This window comes from Neopsephotus bourkii, unplaced genomic scaffold (genome assembly GCF_033783945.1).
Source record: "Neopsephotus bourkii isolate Nb327-2 ecotype Australia unplaced genomic scaffold, CSIRO-AGI_Nbou_v1 NB_1250, whole genome shotgun sequence".
NCBI classification, from domain to species: Eukaryota; Metazoa; Chordata; class Aves; order Psittaciformes; family Psittacidae; genus Neopsephotus; species Neopsephotus bourkii.
This window is the reverse complement of record NW_026901735.1, coordinates 2,400,961-2,418,436: the sequence shown is the minus strand read 5'-3', so window position 1 is coordinate 2,418,436 and position 17,476 is coordinate 2,400,961. Positions and strand designations below refer to the sequence as shown.

At 41.5% G+C, this 17,476-nt stretch overlaps 1 protein-coding gene across 11 annotated transcripts in view; it reads left to right on the top strand.

The window, feature by feature from the left end:
* The window catches only part of PLCB4 (phospholipase C beta 4), a 199,046-nt gene that overhangs the window by 109,024 nt on the left and 72,546 nt on the right, over positions 1–17,476 (top strand). For all 11 annotated transcript variants that reach the window (XM_061364793.1, XM_061364785.1, XM_061364786.1 and 8 more), the window contains 5 exons: positions 4,286–4,366; positions 4,665–4,724; positions 5,422–5,565; positions 14,340–14,419; positions 14,926–14,979. In XM_061364793.1, the coding sequence (XP_061220777.1) occupies positions 4,286–4,366; positions 4,665–4,724; positions 5,422–5,565; positions 14,340–14,419; positions 14,926–14,979 (419 nt within the window). The remainder of the gene's footprint in view (positions 1–4,285; positions 4,367–4,664; positions 4,725–5,421; positions 5,566–14,339; positions 14,420–14,925; positions 14,980–17,476) is intronic.

The following is a 17,476-nucleotide window of genomic DNA, read 5'->3' as shown; positions in this document are numbered from 1 at the left end:
AAACTGAGGAACTGCATCATCTCACAAGGGAAAATGAGAGAACACAAAACATTTATGTTCTGATTCAAATGCATCATTAGAGATCTGGAGTGGTTTTATCTACTTTGGAAAATCAACCTGTACTCTATCTGAAAGATGATTACTTCAATCCTGCTTTCAGCTGTGCTTTAATCCAAATTTATTAAAGGAATGCAAACCAGGACATTTTACACAGACAGCTGAAATAAAGTGCAGAGACATTTATGTGATACCCAGCATCGATGTGCCCATGAGAATAATTTTATCAGGGTCTACTCTTAATTGTGTTTGGACAAGCAGTCTCTAGAAGTTGAAGGTATCTCAGAAAGTGCCTTCAGGTATATAAGTATTTTCTTCTTATCTTTTGAGGCCTGCCAAGGTAGGGATAGCTGGTTTACTCTGCAGTTTGGGGGACAGATAAACTAAGATGATATTAGTGGAAATTGCATTCCCTAGAAATGAGGTTCATAAAAACTTTGTTGAAGGGGGCCTATAAAGGTGCTGGGGATGGACTCTTCATTAGCGACTGTAGTCATAGGACAAGGGGTAATGGGTTAAAACTTAAACAGGGGAAGTTTAGGTTGGATATAAGGAGGAAATTCTTTCCTGTTAGGGTGGTGAGGCACTGGAATGGGTTGCTCAGGGAGGTTGTGAATGCTTCATCCCTGGCAGTGTTCAAGGCCAGGTTGGACGAGGCCTTGGGTGATATGATTTAGAGCGAGGTGTCCCTGCCCATGGCAGGAGGGGTTGGAACTTGATGATCTTAAGGTCCTTTCCAACCCTAACTATTCTATGATTGAAATAGGGCTCCAGAAATTCAGCCTGTGAGGATCCAGGTTCTCTTGCGTCTTAGATGAGAAACAGAGGATTGGAGAGTATAAAGTTGAAGTTCTCAAGTTTTGATGTGATCAGGACTTCTTGGTGAAGTACCTGGGTCCTTGATATAGTGATGTTGAGAATAAGACATCTCAAAAAGGAATACTTTTGTACTGTATTTCAGTGTACCCAGCAGGCACCTCTGCGAGACTAGGTAATGCTGAGCAAGACATGGGGTGAGATGGTAGCATCAGAAGCCTTGCTCCTTGCAGCTGAATTCACTGCCTTTCAAAACCCTGTAGAAAAGGGGGTCATGCTTGCCACCTGTTGAGTTTAATGTTGTTTGTCCATCCTTGAGATATTATCTAGCTGCAAGTTTGCTCTAGGTTTGCTACGGTACAGTTGAAAGCCTGGTTTGTTTCCTTGAAGGAGACTGTTCTAGAAAGAAACATTAAGAGGCTCTCATGTAGGTAACCAACTGTCTGTTTTATCTGCAGCTTTACAGGAATCATAGAATCATCATAGGATAGTTAGGGTTGCAAAGGGCCTTAAGGTCATCTAGTTCCAACCATCAAGAGCTGTACAAACCCCAAAGTGACTCAGAAGTTAAGATCTGTGGCTTGTAAAGTATGAGCACTTGATGGTGTGACCGATACTATCAGATGTATTATGCAATTGTGTTGTGGTGGTAACTAGATAACCTACCCATGAGAGAGACCATTGTTTTAGAAATGCTCTGCAAACATAGAATCAAATAGCAAGATCCAGTCCCAATGCTACAGGGCTTTCTGTTTTCAAGACAATTGTTTCAGGCTTCTAATTTTCATGGCAATTCTGTGCTTAATTCTCCACCTAAAGGTCATGTTGGCAAAAAGAGAAGTGGTAATTGAGCTAAGGTTATAGAGCAGGTTTGTGTAGAACTAGGGCTCAAGTTTCCTCCTACAGGGTCTGGTGATGGAACAGCTCTGATACAGCATGAGAGGCTCAAGTTTACTTCAATGACTATGAAAATCTGGGTCATTGTCATGTGGAGCAGTGTCTTGGTCCATCTTTTGTAGATAGAAGAGTCCCTGAACAGGAAGGATTCATTTATGGAGGATCATTCAATTATAGAGATACCTTTGGAGCTGAGCATGATCATGTTTGAAAGCTGCAAAGTTCAAGTCTAGAACAGGGTTATTGCCGCAGAATATGGGAACTAAAAATCAGACTGGTCAGGTTACAGGTGCTATTTCTACCATACAGGAAGGCAAACTGCAGAAGTATTTTGCCAGAGTCAAGGCTGGGTTGAAACAGCATGCAGTTTACAGGCACCTCGGTGAAAACAACTGTTTTGATATATCAAGGGCTTTTTGATAGATGGGGACACAGTAAATGACAAAAAGAGTCTGCCTTTTAATGTGTGAGTAATCTTTCTGGGAAATGCAAGAGATACTCGTTTTGATTGGTAGCTAGCTGCATTTTTATATGAAACAGAACTCCAAGGGCTGTAAAACGAGTAATACAAGGTGCCTGGCAACTCTTCATCAGTCTCTGTAGTGATAGGACAAGGGATAATGGATTCAAACTTAAAGGGGAGATTTAGGTTAGATATAAGGAAGAAATTCATTCCTGTGAGGGTCGTGAGGCACTGGAACAGGTTGCCCAAGGATGTGGTAAATGCTCCATCTCTGGCAGTGTTCAAGGCCAGGCTGGACATTGTCTTGAGCTGCCTGGTCTAGGGTGAGGTGGTCCTGCTTGTGGCAGGGGGTTGGAACTGAATGAGCTTGAAGGTCCTTTGCAGTCCAAGCAATCCTGTGATTCTATGTGCAGTGTTTGGGAATACTACCCCTTTGGCTGTGCCCATCTAGGAGGGTTCAAAGACATTACCCAACTGTGGATCCAGGAGCTCTCTTGCCTTCGTGCCCAGTGTCTAGTCAGGATAAGACCTGACTTGTGCATGACCATTGCTTAGCCCACCCAATGCCCTTACTCCATGGCAGAAACCAAAAAGGCACCTGTAGCTGCCCCCAGTGTTGGGCATCCCAGATCAGGCTGGGCAGCTGCCTCTGAGTGACCCAGCGAGAACAGACTGTCCTGAATACACTTACTGACTTGAAAGCATGCTCTGTTGAAAGCATTGAGAGCATTGCAGTTTTTGTTGCCTAAATTCAAAGTGCCCTGCATGCAAGTCTCTGGAATCAGCTGTGTATATTCAGGAGCTTGCTGCCCTTGCTGTATGCACAGGAGAGGGCATTTCAGACAGGTCCCTCAGTCTTCAGCACAGAACAAAGCCCTGATCTAGGATGCAGTAAGCAGTGCCGTAGCTTGCACACATTCTTGTTGGTTTGCAATTAAGGAAGTCAGGAAGGCCTGGATCCTTTTTGTGAAAAAGTGATTGATTCTGCACAGTGTTACCCTGCATTTGAGCTTAATTTATGATGCGTTAATTGAGGCTGGAGGTGTGTGGAGAACATTTCTTCTGTTAGTGGAGCTAATCTGATTTTGTTGCCTTGTCTCGTCTCTTTGGTATGCCGTTTGGTCTTGATTCCTCTACAATTTAATATCCCTCAAACTCTGGCTGAAAGAAATGCTCATGGCATGTTTAATGTCATAGTCTAACAGAAAAGTGCTTCCCAGATTCTGAACCTCAAAATGAAATGTGGCCATTTGATCCTGAAGGTAGCGTTGGCAAATTACATGTTTTTAACCTCTAGGTAGTTTAAAGCATTTAATTTTCAATACATTCTTTGAAGTTCCATTTCCTTCAGGTTTTGTATTAGGTAAAAACCACTGCTTCTATTGAACAAAATAAATCTTTGTAATTGCACAAAGTAGGGAAATATTAAGTCTCAAATGGCAGCAAAAAGACTAACCATTATTAGTATACAGACAGGCTGAGAAGACTGGGGCTGTTCAGGCTGGAGAAGAGAAGCTGTGTGGAGACCTCAGAGCAGCTTCCAGTGTCTGAAGGGGGGGCTACGAGGATGCTGAAGAGGGACTCTTCATTAGGGACTGTAGTGACAGGACAAGGGGTAACGGGTTCAGACTTAAACAGGGGAAGTTCAATTTAGATATAAGGAAGAATCTTTACCGTGGGGGTTGTGAGGCACTGGAATGGGTTGCCCAAGGAAGTTGTGAATGCTCCATTCCTGGCAGTGTTCAAGGCCAGGTTGAGAACAGAGCCTTGGGTGCCATGGTTTAGTGTGAGGTGTCCCTGCCCATGGCAGGGGGGTTGGAACTGAATGATTTTAAGGTCCTTTCCAACCCAAACCATTCTGTGATTCTCTGATTAAAAATGATTACTTTTTAAAAAGCCTGCCTTCTTCATTTCTGATTGCTTTGAGAATAGCAAGTTCTCCACGAAGTTATCTGGGGAGAAATGTAAGAATCTTTTATTTTGGAACAATAAATAAATTGATGTCGTTTGTCAAACTGACTGAAATAATGGTTTGTGTTTTCTTTTCTGTAGGAATCTTTTGTCTTTGAAAGCAACTGTCTCTTCCAAGTGGATGAATTCGGCTTTTTTCTGAGCTGGAAAAGTGAAGGAAAGGTATAGTACAGTTATGCTGGGAATATGTAGTAGATATTATTGCACTTGGTTTATATTCTGGCTGGTTTTTATATACCTAAAACTGTGTTAATTCATTTACAAAACTAACCTTAGTGCTGTTCTTTAAAAATTGACAGAAATCATGTGTTTAAGAGGGAATTATCAAATAAAAAATGGAAATGCGGTGTTTAGTGTTAAGTAACAGTGTTTGCAAATCAGACTCATTGTTTGGCTGCAATTCTGAATGGAGCCCTGTGTCAACAGACCTTTGAACTTGTACCTTGTTTTCCCATTGCAGGAAGGACAGGTGTTAGAATGCTCCCTGATCAACAGTGTTCGTTTTGGAGCTGTACCAAAGGTACTCTATGCTTTTCATTGAAACCAGGAATATTTAAGCTGAAGGTGAAATGCAGGATGAAGTTCATTCATTTAAAAAATACCAGCAATACAGCTTTTATTTTGCAATCAGAGTCTTAAAATGCTAAGTTTTAAAGTCAAGTGATTTGGTGTGATTGCACCAAAGTGCAAAGTGGGAAGGTTCGGTCATCTGGTCTTTCTGATGTAGTGCAGTGCTCAGGTGAAAGCTGAGCAGCAGACATCCAAGAGTTTCTAATATCATGAGTTTCTAATTAATTTGTAAATGTGTATTGGGATACTTGGTTTAGGGATCTGGAAAAAAACGTTTCGTATTCCAGAGTTGTTCCTGTCTGTTTAAACTTTGTTGTATCTTCTTGCTTCGTTGACATAAATCATTCCATGTTCCTCCACTTCCAGTCTTTAGAGTAATTCATTTTTCTTTTTTGTGGTGAAAATGCATGTAATTTCTAACTTAACTTTCTGTTTACTTCTGAGTTCTCACAATCATATTCCTAATTGTTAGAATACATTGGTTTTCAGGTTTACACACAGCAATTCTAAGTGAAAGCACTCGTTTAAGATGATTGGCTGAAGTTTAAAGGTGCAAATATATATGGAGATGGAAACGCATCGTTACCATAGCACATTGCATAACCAAAGCATTGCAAAAGTAACAAGTTACTTATTCTGTTGAACAGGATCCCAAGATACTAACTGCACTCGAGGCTGTTGGAAAATCAGAAAACGAGTTGGAAGGACGGATAGTGTGTGTTTGCAGTGGCACAGATCTGGTGAACATCAGCTTCACTTTCCTGGTAGCGGAAAACACAGAAATAGCCAAGGTATTTCACAATTAAGCAGTGTGTGGGAGTTAATGAACAAGAGGAGAGCTCCTCAGCAGTACTCCATTGTTTTTCCTGAGTAAAACAGCCTGCTTGGCTGACTGAAATACTTGGTTTAAAGTCTGCTGTCACACTCTACAAAAGGTCAGCAAATACCCATTTGGAGCATTCTGTAACATGTGTGTGTGCCATGGTGAAAGGAAACAGTGACTTTATCAGCCTCTGTATGCATGGTGATGTCAAAAGTAGACACTGAGACCATTAAATATAGGGGACAGCATTCCCTCATCTGCCCAGTGGCTTTGAGTGGGGCTTGTACAGCAGGCGTGGATCTGTAACAGACAGGGATGCTGAAGGGAAGTGCAATTGCTTTCATTTTCCTGGTGGGTGGAGCTCAGCCCTCCCACTTCTGTTCAGCGATAACCTAATTGTATCATGTAGCTCATATTCTTTGAAAAGACAAAAGCAGGAAAGAAAATTCTCCGCAGTTAAGGGGATTCCAGTGTACCCAGGTTCTTTTCTGTTTCCCGTAGACACGGAACAGTCCTAAGAAAACAATGGTGCTTTTTCACACGTCATCTTTCCTGAGAACTTAAGATTGTAGTTCACCGTGCAAGTTCTGTGGCTCCACCAAGGCCTGGTACTTGATCTCTCTGCTGTAAACTGCTCTGAGAAACTTGATCCAGAGTACTGATAGTATACTACGAGCTTGGATCCAGAGAATCAAGAGAGCTTTTGCCTGTTAGACGAACTTTGAATAGTGATCAGGAGCACACACCTGCTAAATCCCTCCTTTAAAATGGACTACATGTCTGCTGAGTGCAGCATCACTAAATCCCTTGGCAGAACTGGTTGATTTTTCACTGCTGTTTCATTCCATATCTCTTTAAACACTGTCAGTACTGAGAAAGCACAGTGATAGGAGAAATACTTGTAGAGCTTATATGGGTACACTGAATTGATTTTACTCTGTGTATTTTCATCAGGCTTGCAGGGAAGTGATGTGCAACAGTTATGTTTTGAAAACGTATAAGGAGCAAAGAAAAGGAGATGGTGGCAGTATTCACTTTCATACTTAACCTAACAGTGGCTCTAATTTATTCTGAAAACAGAAAGTTGGAATTAAGTTTCTTAGACACCTTAGATCTCAATAAACTGTATTAGAATAATGGGTTTGTGAGGGGCATGTTGGCCACTTACATAGACTGTAATAGCTATACGGCTACTAACTGCAGTTTATAATACGCTTGATTTAATCCATGTTCAAAAGTAAGCCCCCCTTGTGAAATGACAGAGGCAAGACTTTGGAGAAAAAGGGGCAATGGTTGTAGGCTAAGCAGACAGAAATGTGTAAGGGATGCACCTGTAGTAATTTCTCCTGTTTCCCCCCTCCCCCGGTTGCCATGAAGTCGAGCATTACTTGTCCCTTCCTCAGATAAGGATCGGAATTGTTTGGCACCTGATTCAGACACTTCAAACCAAGGAAATTCGATGACAGATCCAAACACTAAAGTCCAGAACCTTTCTGCCCAGAAAAAAAGACAAAGTGTTATTCTGCTTCTGTAGATAATGATTACAATTGTAACAGAAGCGATTATTCCTCACTGATGGTTGGTTTATAATGGAGCTGAGTAACTGTGACAAAAGGAGAAAATGAATGCAAGTTCCTGCTCCCGGCTATCGGTGGGAAGCGGGTTCTGCCAGGTCCGACAGGACAGGGTGGCACAGAGTAGGGGCATTCTCCCGGGGGTAGGCATGCTGTGGGCAGTAGTGAACCCACTCCTCCAGGCAGGGCTCCTCACAGGATCTCTCTTGTGAACTGCATCATCTCTGCATAGGGGCAGCCCCATGTTCCTCTGCCTCTTGTGGCGATGTGCTCAGCAGGGTTGGCCAAGTCATTTGCTGAGCTCCAAGTGTAGCTATTCCAACAAGAGTGTGTTTATTATCTTTCCACTTGTCTCCGAGCTCCAACTCTGATATTTACATTCTATCTACTTAAATTCTATTGGTGTTTTCAGCTGAGAAATTTGTTTTCATTTCCACTCTTAAAACAACCACAAAATAGGGTGTACTCTGTCTCTGATTGCAAGCAGCTGTCATGGTCCACTCCTAACATAATTCCACTGTGGTAGTAAAGACTGCCTGTAGAAGGAGGAATTTAAAACCTAGGGTTTGGAATCATGATTAAATAAATTATATAAGTTACTGTGAGCTAAAATTAGAACATACACAAACACATATTAGAGGTGTGAGTGTATGTGTAACTTTATTTACTTCTCAGATGGACTTTCTGTGCCCCTAGTAATCTGATAATCTGCTTTCCTCAATCTAGGGCATTTGAAAAGGCCAGTTGAGTATTTGGGGGGAATTTCCTTAGTGCAGTGCTGATGGGAGGCTGCCTATCCGAAGCTGGCCTAAGTCCAATAAAGCTGTTGTAGCTCAGCAACCCAAAATCTGGACTTCTTGTGTTTCTCATCCACTTTGGCAATGCATTAAGGAGTTGAACTTAAAAGATTAACCTAAGTCAAGTCAGCTCTTCTTAAATTCTTTAATATTACTGCACATCAGGGATAAATTTGTCCTGACAGTTGTTCTCTCCCAGATCCAGCTGTGCTATTGGGAAGGACCATCTCTCCAGCTGATAGCTTTTGCACTTCAGCCAGAACGTACAGTCTGCACTGCCCTGCTGGCAGAGGACTTTATGTGAACACTCCTTATTCATTTCAAGGAAAAGCCATAGCATTAAGCTTATGTTGCCTATTTAGGGGCAGAGCTCACACCGGTGTTGAAGATAACCTGGCTCTAGAAAGTGCTTGTGCACGTGATTCCTCAGGTGGTAGGTAGGGATGGGAGCAGCCACAGGGGAGACAAGGTGGGAAGGAGAGTAGTATAACCTTTCACACTGGCATAGCTGGATTTGACAGAAAATAGGTATTTTCTGCAAGTGTTTTACTGAGACAGTGAATCACATGTTGATGGCTAACCTGAGAGGCACCTGAATGAATGGCATGTGCTGAAATGCTTTATTACTCATATGCTGACAAACAATATAGAGGTAAAATGCAGCTTTATTGTATGGCTTAGCAGCCTTCCGGTATCTGAAAGGGGGCTATAGGGATGCTGGGGAAGGACTCCTCATTAGGGACTGTAGTAATAGGACAAGGGGTAATGGGTTCAAACTTAAACAGGGGAAGTTTATATTGGATATAAGGAAGAGGTTCTTTACTGTAAAGGTGGTGAGGCACTGGAATGGGTTTCCCAGGGAGGTTGTGAACGCTCCATCCCTGGCAGTGTTCAAGGCCAGGTTGGACAGAGCCTTGGGTGAGATGGTTTAGTGTGAGGTGTCCCTGCCCATGGCAGGGGGGGTGGAACTGGATGATCCCAAGGTCCTTTACAACTCTAACTATTCTATGAGTCTATGACTGCAGTTGAAAGCATGTTGCAGCTTGTCACCTGGTATAGTATTTTTCATTTTTAAATACGTTTCAATTTGTCTGAAATGGCTACATGACCCACTGTGGGTTTGGTACCATGAAGCACCCCAGGCTGATGTTTTTTGTTGCTGTTTCTGCTGCATGTCTCTTTGACTTACAGAAAAAGTTGTTTCAGTTGACTCTGCTTTTTTTCCATGAAACAAACTGTTAAGTATTTGCCCAAATCATATTGCTAGGAGAGCAACTAGAAGGTAGCAGAAGATTCCCATGGGAATATCCCACAGTCACATTGCAGAAAAGTTCTGTTTTCCCATAGCTGTGTTTTGTTTTGATGTTTCAAAACAAAACTTTCCAAGAAACCTGCAGAACATACTTGAACAGAGCTCTGTAAGCCTACTGCTGTTCTGTGTGTCCAGTTATGCTATTATATGGCTTATGTCTCATAGCCTATCTGATAAGCATTTCTAAACTATGGCTGTCTTAAATATATGACCACTGCTTACATATTCAGGCAGCCCTGTGCCAAGTATGTAATACCATGTTCTCTAGAGAAATCTTCATATCCCAGCCAGCCTGCAGTTAAGCGTCTGTGATTTCAATGTACTTTTCAGCTTTCTTGTGTTCTTTCTTGGCTATGCCACTGTGGAATTACCAGTAAATTGAAAACTTGGGCCCTGGTTCTCCATAGCCAGGAGGTTGATTTCACTGTGTAAGGCTCTGCTGTGTTTGTCTTGGTTTGTATACAAAAGCAGCCAAAGTGAGTTGTCCAGCCACTTCCAGAGTAGACCCCTCCAATGCCAGAAAAGTCATTCTGGGATGGAAGGCTTTGCTGAAGGTTGATAGCAGCCTGGACACATCAGGCAATTCCCAGGACAGCTTATTGTGTGAGCCTCAGCTTTCCTGGTGAAATACTTGAAGGTCAGATATTTGAATCCCATTTATCTTTGTAATGGAATTCTGACAGCAGTGTCATGCAGGTCTGTGCTGCAGCTGGTTAGGTGGGGATTGGTTTTACACCGTCATCTTGTCTCCTTACTTTTGCTGTCTTACGTTAAAGGTTGGGTAATGATCATAACAGAAATTACTGCTGAGACATCTGCGTTGAGAGAAGAGGGACATCTACTGGTCACAGCATCGCTGGATGAGGGCAGAGGACTAGGGAATCCTGCCAGGCTGCGTCTGTCCTGGGAAGAGTTGGAAGCATGGCTCTATTCAACCTGGGTTTCTTGAACCTTCAAGCTCTCAAGCCCATTGCCAGTCCCAGGCAATGAATGCCAAAATCAGAGGGCAATGTCTCCTTGCCTCCCCAGCTTTCCTGATGCTGGAATTGAGTGTAGAGAGACTGCACTGAAAAAGTGAAAGTCAAATCTCAAGAGGTCCGGATAACACTGACCTCTTCTGTAAATAAGCCCTGAATGACCTTGTCTAGAATTTCATGAGCTGTAGGTTACAGTGACTTTTAGTCAGTCATAATTTTTGCCCTTTTTAACCCTCCTAGATGAAAGGTTGGTGGCTAAGAGAGAGCTGAAAGGTCAAACTTATCTGTGTGCCCTGCCCCTGCTGCCTGTGCTTCATCGGTGAACCCTGGTTAACACAAGGTCACTAAGTGCCTTGGAAGCATTTGAGTACTACAGCAAAAGCTGACAGAGTGCTTCTAAGAGCAGTTTTTCTTGCACCTTCTCTTTAAAGAGGTGGAAGTATTAGACCTTGTAGAGACCTTGATAGAGAAAAACAATACAGCCTGCTTATTCCAACCTCCTGTGTACTTAGATTTTGGCCTCTTATGTCAGCCTAAGTGTCTGTATTTAAAGTGTATTTGGTTTTCATTTTGTTTCTCTGTGATTGGATAGCAGGGCCTATTTTCTTCTTTGATATGAATCTGGAATAATTCTTGATATATAGAAAGTAATTCAGGAGTTAAATTGACATTAAAGGTACTGAGCCATGTTTTGAAAATTGGAAGATCTTTAGCACTAGAATCAGTAAGAACCAAATGTATCCTGTATTTCTATCAAAAACGTTTTGTAACTCTGCTTTCTGTAAGACCCAAGTAAAATGTTTCCTATCTTCCTCGTTTCTAAATGTCACCTTGTAGGATTTTCCTTCTTTTTGAAAGGCAGTGATTTGGAAATGCTGAGCACAAAAGAAGAGAATTGAGGGTTTTTTCCCTGTTTACTGACACGGGTTTACAGGTTCTTTCAGCTTCATCTGTATAATAAGAGTGCTGTCAGAGCATACAAGCAAGGCTGCTGCTGTATTCTTTGTTGCATGTTAGCTGAGAAAAATCTGAGCTTTTCTCTCACAAGGTCATCAGACAAGTGCACATTCAGTTTGGGAATGGTTGGCTCTCAGGAAAGCAATATGTTGTCAGCTTGACATTTGTCAGAGTACTCAGGTTTTGGACATTTGGTGAATATATGTGCACTGGGACACAGTGTCTTAAAAGAGATCATAAAGATAGTTGTTATTTGGAGACTACTCTGGCAGAAGAAAAGAATTTGAATGTGTTGCATTGAGCCTGTGTATTAACCTATGGATAAGGAAGGTTTTTCATTGTACATCATTTTGCCTCTGCATAGTATGTTTGCAATCCAGAAGGATTTACTTTTTTTACCTCAGCTCTTATTCCTAGTTAATTTAGGGCCAGCTGGTAACTGTGAGGACTATCTGATGAAACACTCCAGAAGCTGCTGCAGCCCCTAACTGAAGTACGTGTAGCCAGATGGTACATTGTACTGCAGCAGTTTGATATGGAACAGATAGACCAATGTATTTCTCCAAGTGCCATGTCTTGCCCAGGGGACATCGTGCCAACGTGAAGATGATTCATAGATGGACAGAGATGTGATGCTTTTGAGGCTCATCAGTGTTTGGCTGTAGTTCTGTGCTGTTTCAGTGCAAGAGAATGCTATTCCTCATTTGGCATCTCTATCAGGAAAGGGCGTTATGGTTGAAAAAAAGATGAGGGAGCCCTCTAGAGTAGGAATCATCTGGAAAACTTGCAAAGAAATTACTTGGCAAGTGGCTGGTGCATTGATTTCTGTCTGTACTTGCTTGGTTGGTTGGGTTTGGGGTTTTGTTTTAGCAGTGTTCCTTTTTGACAGCTGTTCCTGATGTACGGAAGTAAGTTTAGCACCGAGTGCAGGGTAACCTTATTTGTGAATGTTTGATTTTGTTATATCTGGTGTAGTTGTGATCTGTTGCCTTCAAATCAGAATAGATCTGTGTGTGTTTATTTCCTTATTGAAACAGTGACATTGCCGGTACTGCTCCAGAGGCGTTTCTTAGCGGGGGTTTTGAAAGGCTGGAGGTTATTCGTAACATTCATTTTGCATAATCTGATTTTGCCAGGGTTTTTTGTTTGCAGTGCATATCCCATTTTACTCCATGGGTCAGCAATTGAAAGGTTGAGGAGTTTTTAAGGGTCTACAAACTAATCCAGATCATGGCAGGATGAATTTTTGTATAGATGTGAGGGTGTTAATGCAGCAGTAATGTTACATTTTACTGTTTAAAAAGCAAAAGCAAAACCACAAATAAATCACAAAACCCCAAGCGTGGGTAGCTGAACTTTGATGGTTCTAGGAGGTTAAAACGTGTGTGAGAGTTGTTCAGGCATTTATCCTGAAGTTATCCCTGTATCATCTTAGGTGAGGGAACATTTGTGGGAAAGCTAAGTGTTCCCTATGCCTGTCAATGGTTTCCAGCTGTGTTGGTTCCAATAAATGATGTTGCCTCTCCCCGTGAACCATGCTTTCTATATATTCCTAGGCACATCCATGCCATGACTGCTAAGTCGTCTTCTCTCTTCCCAACTGCATGAATAAATGGGAAGGCAGACTGTTACTGCTGGGTTATTTTCAAAAACACACCTAAGGAAACCTCAAGTGATAGCTTTCCTCAAGACTCAGACTTCTATTTTCAAATGATTCTCAGATACAACTTATTCTAATTGCATGCATATTTTATGCAGTACTCCTTAAAAAAGTTACTTGAAATGGGATATTTACTTATTCATAAATATCTTAATAAATGGCTGCTTTTCCTAAAGCAAACCAGATTTATAAGGTACATTTGTGAGGGAATCTGATTAGCAGTTTCATGTTTAAGAAGAGGTTTGCGCTTGTAGCGCACCATATAAGACCAAGGGTCTGCCTAAGTGTGTTTATCTCCTGAATTTACACCTTAGCCCTTGCTTTAGCTCATAGGGGTTTACAGCCTGCAGTTTACAATGTGCCATTTCCCAAAGATGTTAGTATTCCTCCTATATAAATGATGAATTTTTCCATCTGTTTTGCAGATGTACAGCACTCATTCGTGAAAAGAAAAATACACTCATCTGCATCTATTTATAAGTGCCAAATTCTGGATCCTGCCCAAGTCAGTTCAAGCTGCATGCACAGAATTTGGCCGGAAGCAAGAAGCTTCTTTATTCATAAGGTTAATGTTAAGCAGTGGACCAAATCCCATCTCAGTTCCACCAGTGTAAATTATCTGTTGAATAATCCTAGAATCACAATAGCATAATTGAGATCACACTTGGCTTGTAGTGCTGTCATTATTTTTCTCCTCTTGCAGCTTTATCCTGCCAGGATTCTCATTGAGTGTTCATATTAAGGCCTAATCCTTAAGCTTCTTCTATACACTACTGCAAAGTCTAGGTCAAGCTATAGTAGAAAAATAGATCCATAAAAAGGAATTAAGATAAGTATGTGGTGTAATGCTGCTGTTGGCTGAGTCGTCCCAATGGTTACTGGAATGTTTTGCTTTGTAAGGATGAAAGCAAGAAAGCAAACAGGGCTTGAATATGTAACAGGGTGTTAGATGAGGTCAGCACCCCAGCACAATTGTGTTTCCTTGAGGTTTGCTCTGGCTTATTGATATTTAGTTTCATTCCTTTTCTAAAGTGGACCAGTTAAACATGTCATCGCATATTGTGTGATGTTGCTTAGGAATAGCTAATATTGCCAGCCACAACTGAAAGGCAGGCATATGTTTATACAGGCTTTAAGTAGAAGGCTTAATAAATCAATCAGTGGACCGCTCGCCTCTGCTGACAATAAACTGGTTTAATAGCAGCACTGATGCTACATGTAGCACTTAAGAGAATGAAAAGCACAATCGCTTTGTTTAGTGAAGGATGAAATAGTAATGGGTAAAATGTGGCTGGACTTTTCCATGGTGTTATAGGCTATGAAGTGGGCAGTTTTTTCCTCCACTCAGGTTATTAACATTATCCATAGCTGCAACGAAGAACCACCTTCTCCCCAGATAAACTTAACTCCTTTTCCCCTCTTCAGTTTTCCTAATTTGGTGTTTCTGCATTTTCATGTTTTTCAGCAATGGGTTGAAGGGCTTGGATCCATCATACATAACTTTAGAGCTAACAATGTCAGCCCAATGACATGTCTCAAGAAACAGTAAGTTACTTTCTTTCTCCTTTATTTTTCTGTCCTTATATTCTCCTTTTTCGAACTTAAACAAAGAATTACATTGTTTTTCATAGTTCAACATTTGCAATCACAAAACAATGTAGTAAAGGAAATGATGCTAAATTAGTTTAATTTATCTTTCATTGTGACCAGAAGAGATCTCAAGTCTCTATCTGGCACCTGCCCATGAGAAGATATGATTTGTGACAGTTCATTTGATTTATGGATATTATATGCTTTAATTATAATCTGGTTTGTTCTTTCATTGATGCCTATGCAAAGAAAACCCCATGAGTCGCTTCTCATTTGTGCTGATTTACATACTGATTCTTTCGGGCTGCTTTTTGCTTTTGCAGAGCTGCCTCGAGCACTAAAGGGTTACAGAAAAAGGTTTTTATTACAGAACAATTACTGGCAATAATCTGAAGCTAAATACAGGTACTTAGAGCCCAACTTTAATAAATACCTGAGAAACACTTCATTCTTTGTTTCAGCTGGATGAAGCTGGCCTTTCTAACAAACACAAACGGGAAAATTCCAGTTCGGAGGTAAGAACAATTGGGAGTTCCAGTTTTTATCAGGTACTGGTTGTATAATCTTAATAAAATTCTGTGGCTTAATAATGAAATGTAATATTAATTCTATTACTAGTGCATATGTAAAAATAAGTACAGAACTAGACATACTTAGCTGAGTTCTGTACCTCCTTGGTAAACTAGGTCGGATTTCTTAGCAGCCTGGTAATTTCTTAGTCCATTGTAATGAAGATATGAGTGCTTGTAATTGTTTTCAAAGTCACTTAGAGCATCAGTCTTCTCAGCTTAGAACTCTTCAAACTCCAGGGTGGGTTACTTGGCAAAAGAACCATAAAAGCTTGCAGGCCAGTTAAAGAGAGGACAAAAAGGTACATTTTAAAGTGTAGTTCCTTGTGAAGGAAGCAGATACAGCTCTGCCAAAAATACTTCTGCTTTTATAGGAACCCCCAGGTTAATATTTCGTTTTCTCCACATGTTAAGTGAATTGTTGGGTTAGGCATTGTCAGTAACAGGAAAGCTAGAACAGTGTATTTCTGAACAGCCATTACCTCTTACAAGTTACTGATTTTCAGCCCTCTCTGGCTAGGCAGTAGTTCTCCCCCCTCCTGCTCTAGAAATTATTTCTTGCTGATACATTGAGCTTCTTTCCCCTTCATGCACTATGTGATAACCACACTTTGGGGGCATGCTGCTTTTCATAAATTAAAACTCACAGAAGGGAGCAAGAAGGGGACTTTGTGAGATAAGCATCAGAACATGGGGTTTTTTCCCATGAGAGAGGATCTTGCTCCTGTAGAATCTGCAGAAAGACAAAGGACTGGCCATGCTGCCTTCCAGGACCCTTCAGTTTCATGCCTGAAGTGACACCATGACAGTGTTAAGGCTGTTTCAGTGCATTAATCTTTCAGCTTTCACACAGCCAAGCCCCTGCTTATTTCTCAAACTAATCTGCCATGAGGCATCTTCTGTGCAGAAGTCCCGTGAGGAATGTCAGCTGAAGGGTAACGATGAGGGAGCAATACTACACAGGCAAATCCATTTTCAAGACTTTAGAGCTTTAGGGTGGTGTTTGAACATAGAGTTTCGTTCCTCAGTATGAATTTATAGTGCACTAACTCATCTGAAACTGTTACTGCATTGAAATATTTTATCTCACATTTAGCAAGCCATAAATTCTCTCTGTTGTAGTACAGCACACTGGCTTGTGGATGCAGACAAGCCTAAAGACGTTCCAGTCCACTGCTCCCAGTGTATTAAATCTTTAAACTCAGATTTGAACTATTTCCAGCTTAATTTATTGCAAAAGTTGTTTGCTTATAAATTTGTAAGGGATCTACAGTTCCATGCTGTGCAAAGGGCAGCTGAATCTTCTTTGCATCTGGATGATCCAGGGAATGCACTATGCTGGTGTGAGTGAAATGTGGCTACTTTTGGGGGCTCATCTGGGAAGCAGGTGAATTAGAGTTCTGATGGAGGACGTAAAGATCATGAGATTGGCCTGATCCAGCAACAGCTAGTTACAGTGAAATGGAACACGGGTATGCAGGGGTCTCAGCACCGGGCAGCCTGGGATGTAGGAGACTTCATTGCTTCCCTCCTCCTCCTCACACAAATAGTGCAGAGAAAGAGTGGGGGAGATGAAAGAGGGAACAGAGGGAGGTAGATGCATAAGGGGATGGATATGTGTGTCAGGTAGGCAAGCCAGGAAACACTGGGAAGCGTGGGCAGAAGGGCTTTGCAAGGGGCACCAAGTTTCACATTGTTTACCCAAGCCTCTCCTCAGTAACTGTCCACTGGTTTACACCACTAATGTTGTATTTCAGCTGATCTCCAGATTGCTATGGGCAGCCCTTCCATATCACTGCTTTTAAACACAGTGTTATCTAGTCAGTCCTGCTTGGTCAAACCTCCATCTCCTCTGGCTGCTTAGAGACTCCTGTAGCAATTGTAGCTCTGGGAATGCAGACAGGAAGGTTATTCTCTCAGAAACAGAATGGCCAGCAGATCTGTTAAGGTGCAGGAATGTGTATCGCAAGATCACCTGTACTGTAAAACACTGAGGGGAAAAAAGATCTTGCTTGGGAAATCAAAGCTCCTTGCATTTCTTTTCAGGTTTAAGACAGTTTTTTTGCAGCCATAGAGAATGATGAGCATCGAGAAGGTGAAAATCCTTAGGTTGTCAGTGGTCAATGGCATCAATATTCCAGACTCCTTGTTAGTACAGCTGGAGGTTGCAGAGTCATGAAGATTCTTCTCAACTACTTTTGGTTTTTAACGTACTCTCGGGCACTATCTATTACTATCAACCTGCTCTGTTTGGGAAGGAAGAAATTGTGGCAGTTAATAGTGCAAAAGCCTTATGAGAGCAGCAGTTTTGTCTTCTGGGCTTTAATAAATTCTAGCAGAGTCTAGAACTATATCTACAGACCTTATCAGGACAGGGCATTCAGTAAGATCCTGTGTAATTTCAGATGTTAGCACTACTGTAAATGATAACTTAAAAGGCCAG